The sequence below is a fragment of the Meleagris gallopavo genome, chromosome 6 (assembly GCF_000146605.3).
Source record: "Meleagris gallopavo isolate NT-WF06-2002-E0010 breed Aviagen turkey brand Nicholas breeding stock chromosome 6, Turkey_5.1, whole genome shotgun sequence".
Classification (NCBI taxonomy): domain Eukaryota; kingdom Metazoa; phylum Chordata; class Aves; order Galliformes; family Phasianidae; genus Meleagris; species Meleagris gallopavo.
This window is the reverse complement of record NC_015016.2, coordinates 43,512,537-43,522,866: the sequence shown is the minus strand read 5'-3', so window position 1 is coordinate 43,522,866 and position 10,330 is coordinate 43,512,537. Positions and strand designations below refer to the sequence as shown.

Genomic DNA, 10,330 nt, shown 5'->3' with positions numbered 1-10,330 from the left:
AAAAAAAAAAGACCTGTTTCTCCACTCATTATGACCTCTCTGAGGGAATGCGTTACACTTTGAGGGGCTGGAGGGAAAAATCACATAAAAACAATCTGGAAAATTCCAACAATCAGTAGCTGCCCTATGTTAAGTCATTACACATTTCTGATCAACTTTTCTCAGAAAAACATGGGTTATATACCAACCAACCACTGCTCTTCTAACAAGGACCGTGATTCAACTCCCTTCTTTTAAAAAGGGTTCTTGAGATGAGAGCAACCATTATTTTAAAGTGGTAATCAGCACTTTTTAATCAAATGCACTTCAGAGGTACAGGATTCTACCCGCACGACTTTATCTGCTATATATCTAAATGGTTAGTTACAGACCGTCAACAACAACAAAAAAGCTCAAGAAGAGGTTGAAATTCAATTGTAAGGCTAAGCACTCAAAGTTGGTTTTGTGTTATGGTCAAGTGTAAGTCAAGGGATAAATGGAAGAATCTAAGAGACAATACATCACAATACATTTTTCTGGTAATGAAAATGCTAAATATTTAAACCATTCTTATGTAATTTATTTTTAACCAATGATTTACAAGGTCTTGATTATTAGACAAAATAGCATATTTTAACTAAACTCAAAAAAAAAATACAAACCAATGGAGTATTGAAGGAAAGGCTATATAGTTTCATAGAATATATCACACCCAGTGCACACCCTGCTTCATTTTGCTCATCTGATCCCACTTGTTATTTGAAGGATTTTTGCAAAGAAACATTTTGGGCTAGTCAACATGTAGTGTAGAGTTTTCAGACCACTGAACTAGGTTCTAATTCTGGCATTGCTCTACAGTCTATATGCCACGCCTGATCTCAGTGTTTAGTGTAATCAAAAACCCACCTAGACATTTTTGAGCAGTTAAGAATAAACAAGAGTTATAGACTGCATACAGTTCAGTATGATACATTAACGGAAGCTAAAGTTTTAGTATGCTTATTGCAAATTTCTCCAAGATTTTTAACAAGCAGAGTTTTGTCGCAGATATATTATTGCTGTGGGAAATAAGGCTGTTGAGGAAAAGGGTATCCAGGTTGCTGAGGATATGGTGGTTGTCCAGGGTTTTGAAATACAGGTGATGGGGCATACGGCGCATACTGACCATACATGTATGGGTTATAGCCTATTGGCATTGGCATTTGGCAATACCTGCGTGAAGAAAAAGAAAAAACATACCTTAGTTGCAAAACACTGCCTATGTCAATTTGCAAACAACATCATATAACTCCTTAATAGACAAAAAGACATGCAATCACTGCACATGCTTTCTTTTCATGCTTCTTTATGTGCAGCAGGAAGCGTGGCAACTTTTAAGGACAAAACAAAAAGAGGTATAACGCATGGAGCAGAAATACAGACAGAAGGTAGAGGAATGTAACTTGAAGTGATCCAAATTGATTTTTTGTGTTGAATATCATTATAAATATTTTAACATTTTAAGAGTCTGCTTCTGAAAGAGACAGCAGCAGCCTCAAAATCCTCTCCAGAAAGATGAAAAAAGGATCAGAAGATAGCACACTACTCAAATAGAATTTATTCTGTATATTGTCATCTTCAGTAAGACACTGGGAATTGAAAAATGATATGCCAACACTTAGGAGATAAACACCAACTAATTATGGGAGGAATGACGATGGTCCACAAAGCATAGTTAAGGAATTGCAGTCCTATCTCCCTTTCTCTTTAAACAGGAAAATGTTGAAGTAAAAATTGCCTCAAGCAAAGCGAACCCTCCACAAATGCTATGTGCAAATAATTCTAGTAAGAATTACATGATTGAAACTGAAAAAAAAAAAACCATCATGCCTTGAGAACACTAAACATTTCTGTAAAATCCGTTATCTTCAGTGATAACAGATTTAAATACGTCACAAGTAACAAACAAGTGCTTTTAGACTGCGTTAACATTCCACAACATAAATACTCCCATAACATACCCTGGGTAACCTGGATAAGTTGGGTAAGGAGGTCCCTGTGCCTGTGAAGGCAGAGTGCTTGATGCACTGGCTCCTGGAGCTGGAGCTGGAGTAGGAGCAGCAGGAGCAGAAGGAGGTGCTGCAGCTGTTCCAGAGGGTGCTGATGCAGATGGGGAACTGCTTGCTGCAGAAATCACTGGTGGTGGTGGCCGTGCTGGTGGCTGTGGTTTAGTACCCTAACAAGAGAAGATTAATCAAATTGGAGCTTCTTTCAGGAAGCCATAGAATCAAAATCTATGGTTATGTGGTTGGCTTATTTCTTACTTTTTAAATAGATACTCTATATTTACTTCACACAGATAATGCAAAGCAATAAACATTCAATTTCAGACATATAAATTATTAACACCAGCAGGATATAATACACGTTCCTCCAGTACATTAAGGAACAATATATGTAAGGTTATAGATCAGCATAGAGTTCAAAGAACAGACCTACTTTCAACCCACTAATTCTGTAACATATTTACCACCATGGTTCTGGGTGCTGGAGTGGGAGTTGATGGAGCAGCAGGCTTAGTTCCTCCAGCTGGCGTGGTCTGATAAGTAGGCAGAGGAATGGAGGGTGCACTGGGCTCCCTAGCAATGCTTTGTTGCAAATCTCTATTAAAAACAGATAAGCATACATATAAACTTTATTAAAAAAGAAGTATATAACAACTCCTTAAAAAAAGGAACTAAACCTAGTATTGAGAGCTTAATCGGTGAGCTAGCTCAAACAATTTGGAGTTATATCACTTTAATCAGAGAAAATCTTCCAGCAAAACCTTTGATTAAGGGTTATATTTATTTTCTAATAATATCTTTATGTTCCAAGTCAGTATTTGGTATAGATCATGACTCCTGGACACTACTTTGATAAAATAAAAGGAAGCATTGGCATCATGTTTAGCGTCCACTAAATAGTGAAATTTTACAGTCAGTTCATCATGAAAATTCTGAGCAAGTAGATCAAAGCTACATATTCAGGTGAATGTAGGGTATGTTTCAGTGCAAAAAAATACAGCACTTGGCAGATTCTCCAAAACACGTTAGGATGCATTTAAAGTTGGAAAAAATTCTGCACAAAAAAGTGACAGATAAGATACATAACAGGATGCAGCAGCTAGCACATTGCACCTGGCATTCTGAAACACAGCACGCAGAGGTGAGCTCAGAGCAGAACAGAACTGGTAACTCGATTTGTAGGGAAAAAAAGCAATGACTCATATGTATATGTCAAACTATTTGTAGCAGACAGTGGAATTACTTTTCAACATCATTATGCTGAAACTATCAAAACTAATCTTAACATCTTAGAAAAAGATGCAACTCGGAGAAGGAATTCATAATTTTCTTCTTAAAATTACACAGCAGAGATTGCTGGCTTACAGAAAAGTGGTAAGCTTCAGAGTTAAGTGTGTATTCTGGCACCCAGTGACCAAACATCAACTGTAAAGCTTAAAACACCACCTCAGTGAGACCTCCAGATCAACAAATTAACTTTCAGTAAGTGAAGGCATAGCCCACAGCCAGTACTTGATTTTAATGGAGGAACAGGAGAAACACACAGTGCTCACCACACTATTTTAGTACTCAAACTGAGAAATACATTTGGCATCATATACTACAGGCATCCCAAATCTGATTGTCTCTGAGTGACGAGAGTTGGTCAGTGAACAGGTTATGTATGAGGCAATAAATGTAAAGCTTTAACAGTGATTATTAACATATAGGAGATGTAAAAATATTAAGAACTAAGCCTTCATTAGGCTTAGAGCTTCTGAACTTCATTTGTGTATGAAGGAGGAAAAAAATAGATGTGAAAAAAAGATGGAAGGGGTTGTATACAGTTGCAAGGAATTTATTTAAAAGCACAACATCCAAGTGATTAAAAGCAGTTTTAAAAAGGATGAGGTTAGAAAAGATACAATTTGAGGGCTGAGCATCTCATTCATGACATGGTACAAAAAAAACTTGTATTTTCACCAGCTGAAACTTTACTAATTAGCCTTTTTTACAATAGTCTATGTGCTTTGCTGTAGACAGCTGAAAATAGTAAGTAATATCAATTATCGTTTCCTCTCAAATCAAGTGCCTAAAAATTACATTTCAAGCATACTGTACTATCCTAGTCACATGCATGGGAGCTTGACAACAGAAAACTGTTGCTTCCTTCACATGAAGGACAAAATCTACTTGCCTTCCTTCAGTAGCAAGGGCAACGTGCACAACCTAAACAATAACAAAGGGACAGACTGGATCATAGATGGAACATCTATTTCTTTCCCTCCACTACACTGAGGGGCATGAACGACGGATGCTAAAGCATTTAGCTGACCTCCCAAGCCAGTATAACAGCAGAGGCAAGGAACAAAAATCAAAACTTCCTCAGGAGGAAGAATATGATTACCAGACACATGCAAAAAAAATGAAGTAGAGTAAAATCATGCTAAGATGAAAAAGATTCATGCTAAACTGTATAGGGAACCAGAGAATAGAATTCAAAGCAGAATTCACCATTCACTTATTCTATTACTTTTGTAGTTTTGAACGTCAAGAAAAGAGAGCAGGGTTAACATGTAAAGCAAAAGGAAGGATGTGTGTGGAATGCCTCATGTCATCAAGTACCGTAACAAATTTGTCTCCAATGATTATGTCTGATAAATGCTGAACGATTTCTACAACACGTAAAATATTTAAATCTTACTTGAGCAGTTCATCTCTTTCAGTCTTGCGAGCAAAGACAATGTCACTGCATTTGTTTTGGAACTTCAGAAGGATTTCTGTCAGCTCATTGTAAAACTAGTAACAAAAATTAAACATGTTCAACCAAGAGTTTCAGATTCCACAGCAGCATTTTTCTACACACAGACTGTTACAGGCATTATGCTACTACATTGATCACAGCCTACCATTCCAGCAGAAATTGCAACTGCATTTTACACTTTTTGCAAAAGCACATACTAGTCAGCTGCTGCCCATGTCTGTAATACCATCCAATTGCACATAATCAATATTAAAACACATAAATAATTCAAAACAATTAGAAAATCTATTTAAAATAGAACAAAACTTGGATCGTTGTTAGTTGATTATTTGTTAAGTGGGGTTTTCTGTTGTTTCTTTTTTAAATTATTATTTTTGACTTATTATTTTACCACCTTCAGTCAGTTCCACGCATCTGATTTGTTTTCTAATTTTTTTTCGTCTAGAAGGTTATCAATTCAATAAACTAGCAAAAGTACTTAATATTAAAGTAGCAGGAAGCAATCTGGAAGACTAGATCAAGAAAGCAGGCTGAATAAAACCCTCCTCCCACCTTTTCTCACCTATATATATATATATATATATATATATTAGCAGTATATAAAACACAAATTTGATAAGCAGATTAATTACCATAGCATAAATTCCTCAAATAAAACAGCTTATGTGGGTAATTCAGCGTTAAACAGCCCAGTATAATTAATAGCTTTTCCTATTTTAATATAAAACAACACTCAAAAGCTCACTTTTCAGAGATGAACACGTGCAAAAACAATCAACTTTCAAGCAATTCACTGTCCTCACTTCTGCAGTAAAATCCCCCAAAATGTACGTCCCACTTAGCACTACACAGTTTATGACTTTTGATTCACATCTGACTGAGTAGATAAAAGATTCTTCCAATTCTTCAGTTATTACTGTACCTTTGTGCCTTCCTTTAAATTGGCGAGGAGTTCCACGAAGTTGTCATTTGCTACAGCTAAGTTCTTCAAAACTTCTTCTCTCAAATTGGATTCGTTGTTTGATTGTTTCATCTTTGAAAAATCCTGATGTGCATTCTTAAAAAGACAAAGGGAAAAAGTGAGGAGGGAAAATAATGCAGAATGGTTCCATGTAAGATTCTGTACCTTCTGTTTTTAGTTTTATTCAGTGTTTCTACCCTCTTTTTCCCAACACCCACCTTGATCACCTTCCAGCCACACAACGTACTTCCTGACACACACTGACTGCCAAGTGCAGTGGCTATTTCAGAACTATGTATGTGTTAACTAACTGCCAGTAGGTAACAGCTAATTATCTGTTTCGTTTGGGCTGGCCTCCAGATAATTCTTTAGCTCCTACTGCAGACACTCCTTTAGAGGATATACTAATTAGGCTCTTTCTGCTGCACTATACTCCACTGATATTCATGAAATCACATTGAGTGCTAGTATATTTAGGAAGCTCTACCTCAAATTTGGTTGACATTGGCAAGTTATTAAAAGGCCAGCAAAGTGGAAAACTGACTGAAGGATCACCAACTCATTTCTATGGGAAAAATCAGACTTAAAAGATAACTTCAGCTGCCAGAAGCAGCCAACAAACTTGAATTCCAGGACACTCAAGCATCCAAGCAATATCCATCAAGATTTTTAGAAGTAATTATGTTAAGAAATACACAAATGTAAAATGTCTGTCAAACAGAGCCACGTGGTGATTAAGAAACAACTTGTTCCTTATTGAAGAGTTTCTTATCTATATTCTTCCAAGTGCCAGTTGCAGTCAGAAGTTGCAAGTAACCTTGCATGCAAACAGGCTCCATGATTACTCAACCAACTGTTCTTACTTGACTAAGCACTAGGATTTCCTCTTCTATCACATCCATCTCAAGTGTTAATGACAAATTAAGGTTAAGATTATAATTCACACTTTGAGAAATTCTCATTGTTTTTACTTTGATCTGGAAGTCAAGCAGATTGTGAAGAGCAGCAAGGAATAAACCAAAACTTGCTTCAGAGAGAAAAAACATCTTCTAGCAGACAACCAAGACCGATCTCCTGTTATCTCACAGATGGCTATCAAGATGGGGTGATGGGGTGAGGAGAAAGATAGTTAAATCAACCCAAAACCTCTTGCACAGATAAATTTCTTCTAGGGCAAAACAATCTGCATTACTGGGCTAAAGACAGTCCAAGGAAATTTACACTGGAACTCTGGCAGAGTTCACTAGAAATCTGTTTTTCTTTCCAGCTATTTCTCAGTGATCAATGAGTAAAGGAGTATCAGCTGGTCTACAATAAGAGTCCACAGCAAAACAGAATAGAAAGCGAAGTGAGATTTCTACAGCACTGGAAATGTTAAAGAATTGTTACTGTTTATGTTGAGAGTAAGGACGATATAAGATATAATGAAGACAAGCTATTGCACCTGAATGTTTTTGAGAAGTTCTTCCTGCTTTTTCAGTGATTCCTGCACTTTCTGTGTGTAACTTCCATAAATTCTGTCCAACTCTGTCACAGAGATAGCCTCCTCATTGATAGCACCATCCTGTGCGAGTGCAGTCAGGAATTTATTCGTCATGTCAAAATTTACAGATTTTAGGTCATTTTCCAGTTGTTCTCTCTCCTTCTTGACTTCATCCAGACTAGCCAGCAAAGTTTTTAATACATTAACGACCTAGGTAATAAAATTGTCAGAAATTAATATGTTTAGAAGAATTATTGCAGAAGTATATACTGTATTATTTATTTTCTATATTGCACCAGCGACACTACTGTATGAGCTTTTATTTATGTGTTTAAAATGACATTTTAAGGATGCATGATTAAGGACAAAACACAAAGAAACAAGCAACTTCAAGCATTCCTTAAGCTATCTTCTCTTCTACAGATTTGCTTCCAACTAAAAACAGTGAATAACTATGATTTTTTTGTTGTTGTTATTTAAAGATCAGGTAACTTCCAGTACAATATTCTAAACATGGCAAGCTACATATACTGATTTCAAAGCACTTCTAGAAGAAAACAAATAGCATATCATTGTTAATGAGCCACGACTTTCTTCAAAAGCAGATAGACATAATTACCTAATGCTTAGAAGTACTGTTTTTTTTTTTGTCTAACTGCTCCAAGAGCCTGAGTACTCCCCTACACCACCCTATAAGAAAGTACACATCCAGTACTGCTCCTCTTACAAGTTTGTCAACCAATTCTGCTTTGCTTAACAACTAAACTTGCTTACAGTAAGCATAAAATATACTTCAGCAGATTTTACACAAAACAAAGTATAGAAAACATTTTTGAAGTGCTGTCCCCTGTATTAACTGTGACTAAACAAGAGCTGCTAAGGAACAGCTTACACATCAGTTCACTTGAGTATATTTAGTTAGATGAATAATCCTTCTATACAAAACAGAGACTAATTTCCATGCTTTACCTCGCTCCCTTGTAATGTTTTTGCTGGGTTGGCAGAAGGAATGGCTGCATTGAGTTCTGCCTCTGGCTTACAGAGAAGTGCAATGGTATCCCGGTGAGACTGATAGCCTTCTCTAACCTGTCCATCTGCTTGCACAGCTTTATTCAAGATATTATGGAAGTTGGCTCCCTCTGGTGGTGGGAAGAAAAATGGTAATATTTCAAAACTTGTCCTGCACCAGGCCATGCATGCAAACACAAGACCACACTTTTATGATTTAAGACAAAGTTTTAAGCTTCATTTAGAAACAGTACACAAACAAGGCAATTATATCAATTGTCCAGAGAGGCATATGAAAGTATTTTAACACTCAGTTTGAACCACTCCGATTTTAAAGCCTGTAAAACGTTACTTAATTAAGGCACCGGTGGCAGTACCTTGCTACCTTCCCAACAATACACATCAAGAACAGAAAGCCTGCTATGGTGATGATTGTAAGTATTATGACAAACTGCTAAAAAGCAAACTACACAAATCAAAGAAAAAACGCCTTAGGAGATAATTTTTAAAGGCTGACATACAAAGAAAGAAGCACTAAAAGACCCACTTAAGTGGTAACTGAAAACAAGTTCTTAGAAGGGCGGCCATTTTTTGTTATATATTATTTCTGAATATCAGCACATATGTTCACTCCAGGGATGATGAAGCATCCAAAAATTCTCTGCCATAATATCAACTCTCAACTCCAAACAGTAGTACAGATTGCATAAGGATATTTCAGCACACACTCTCCTAAATTGAGATTTATCTTCAAAATTAATACAACATAATATGTAAAAACTATTTCAGTTTACGTAAGGACACTTTAGAACACCCCTTGGATTCAAGTCACGAAGTATGAACTTTACCTGCCCTTAAAGGTTTATAGAGATCATTGGATGGTGTTCGCTGCCAACGTTCTTTGAATTTTGTTCGGAGTTCGTTGTCTGTAGTTTCTTCCTCATCTAATAACCGCAGTGACTGAAGAGTTAGAAGTGTATATGCATTATCATGCCTTGTAAACATGAAATAGCTACAAAGTATACAGCTAGTTTAAGAAATAAAAAGAATGCGTACCTATATTTCATAATTATAATTTGCAAATAGAAAAGGACAAATATGGCATAAATGATCCAGGTTTTTACAGAATGTTTCCCCACTTCCCCCACCTTGATGTTAAAAACAAAACACTTGTGTGTTCACTTACATGACAGTGCAGCTTTTGCATACATGGACTAAACATTTAAAGTGCTATCACAAGCACAATTTTTAATGCTACTATAAGCACTGTGATTTTAAGGAGTTACAAGTATTTTGGATAACCGTGCACCTTGAGGTGGGCCTTTAAAGAAAACCAATTAGGTTGCTGTGTTTAAGGATGTTTTAGTGTTAGCAGTTGCTGAGCTTACTTCATCTAATATTTCTTTGTTCCTTTGTAGCAGTTCAGGTAGATCTTTGATCAGCTGATCAATAGTCTGAACTCCTCCCTGTTCAATCACAGCCTTAGATTTGTTCAAAATAGACTGAGGAACAGTATCACCAGACACATCTTCTATAGCAGCCGGAAGATTGAGGGAAGCCAACACTCTGAAAGAGTAAACATGTTATACAGTACCTTGTCTACAGTGTTAAGGTAATTTTACCCTATAAATAGCATTGCTATTCAAATAAACATTCACACAGTCAATAAAAGAATGGAAACACAGTACTTAACATGCCATTGGACAAAAAGGTCAAAGTGAGTACTTGGAACTTATTCGTGTAGTATACCTCACAAAAAACAAAAAAGCAGCTCTTTCAATGCTCTTAAAAGCTAAACAAATCCTAGACTCCCAGCTTCTAACAAATATGGCACAGATTTTCAGTAGCAACTACCTGGTAGTTCAATAACCAATTGCCTTGAGTTACATTTTCCATCTTTGTAGGGTTTTTTAATTATTATTATTATTATTATTATTATTACTATTATTATTTAAAAAAAAATCTTTGGAGGTGGGAGATGATGTATCTTATCATTGGTTCAATTAAGCTGACCACTGAAATGTGAAAATCCTTCTAGATTAATGATAGTGGATTTCTTTCAGAAGAAGTGCCAGGCTCTTAAAAACTGAAAAGACTGAAAAAAATGAAAT

The 10,330-nt window shown here is 36.2% G+C and overlaps 1 protein-coding gene across 1 annotated transcript in view; it reads right to left on the bottom strand.

The window, feature by feature from the left end:
* Window positions 1–206: 206 nt before the first annotated feature.
* Window positions 207–10,330, bottom strand: part of PDCD6IP (programmed cell death 6 interacting protein) — a 30,246-nt gene continuing 20,122 nt past the window's right edge. Inside the window, exons 11-19 of the mRNA XM_010712992.3 lie at window positions 9,608–9,785; window positions 9,068–9,179; window positions 8,181–8,350; window positions 7,173–7,421; window positions 5,690–5,824; window positions 4,708–4,802; window positions 2,489–2,621; window positions 1,980–2,194; window positions 207–1,191 (exon numbers count right to left, since the gene is read on the bottom strand). Coding sequence (XP_010711294.1) covers window positions 1,032–1,191; window positions 1,980–2,194; window positions 2,489–2,621; window positions 4,708–4,802; window positions 5,690–5,824; window positions 7,173–7,421; window positions 8,181–8,350; window positions 9,068–9,179; window positions 9,608–9,785 — 1,447 coding nt within the window. The 3' untranslated portion in view covers window positions 207–1,031. The remainder of the gene's footprint in view (window positions 1,192–1,979; window positions 2,195–2,488; window positions 2,622–4,707; window positions 4,803–5,689; window positions 5,825–7,172; window positions 7,422–8,180; window positions 8,351–9,067; window positions 9,180–9,607; window positions 9,786–10,330) is intronic.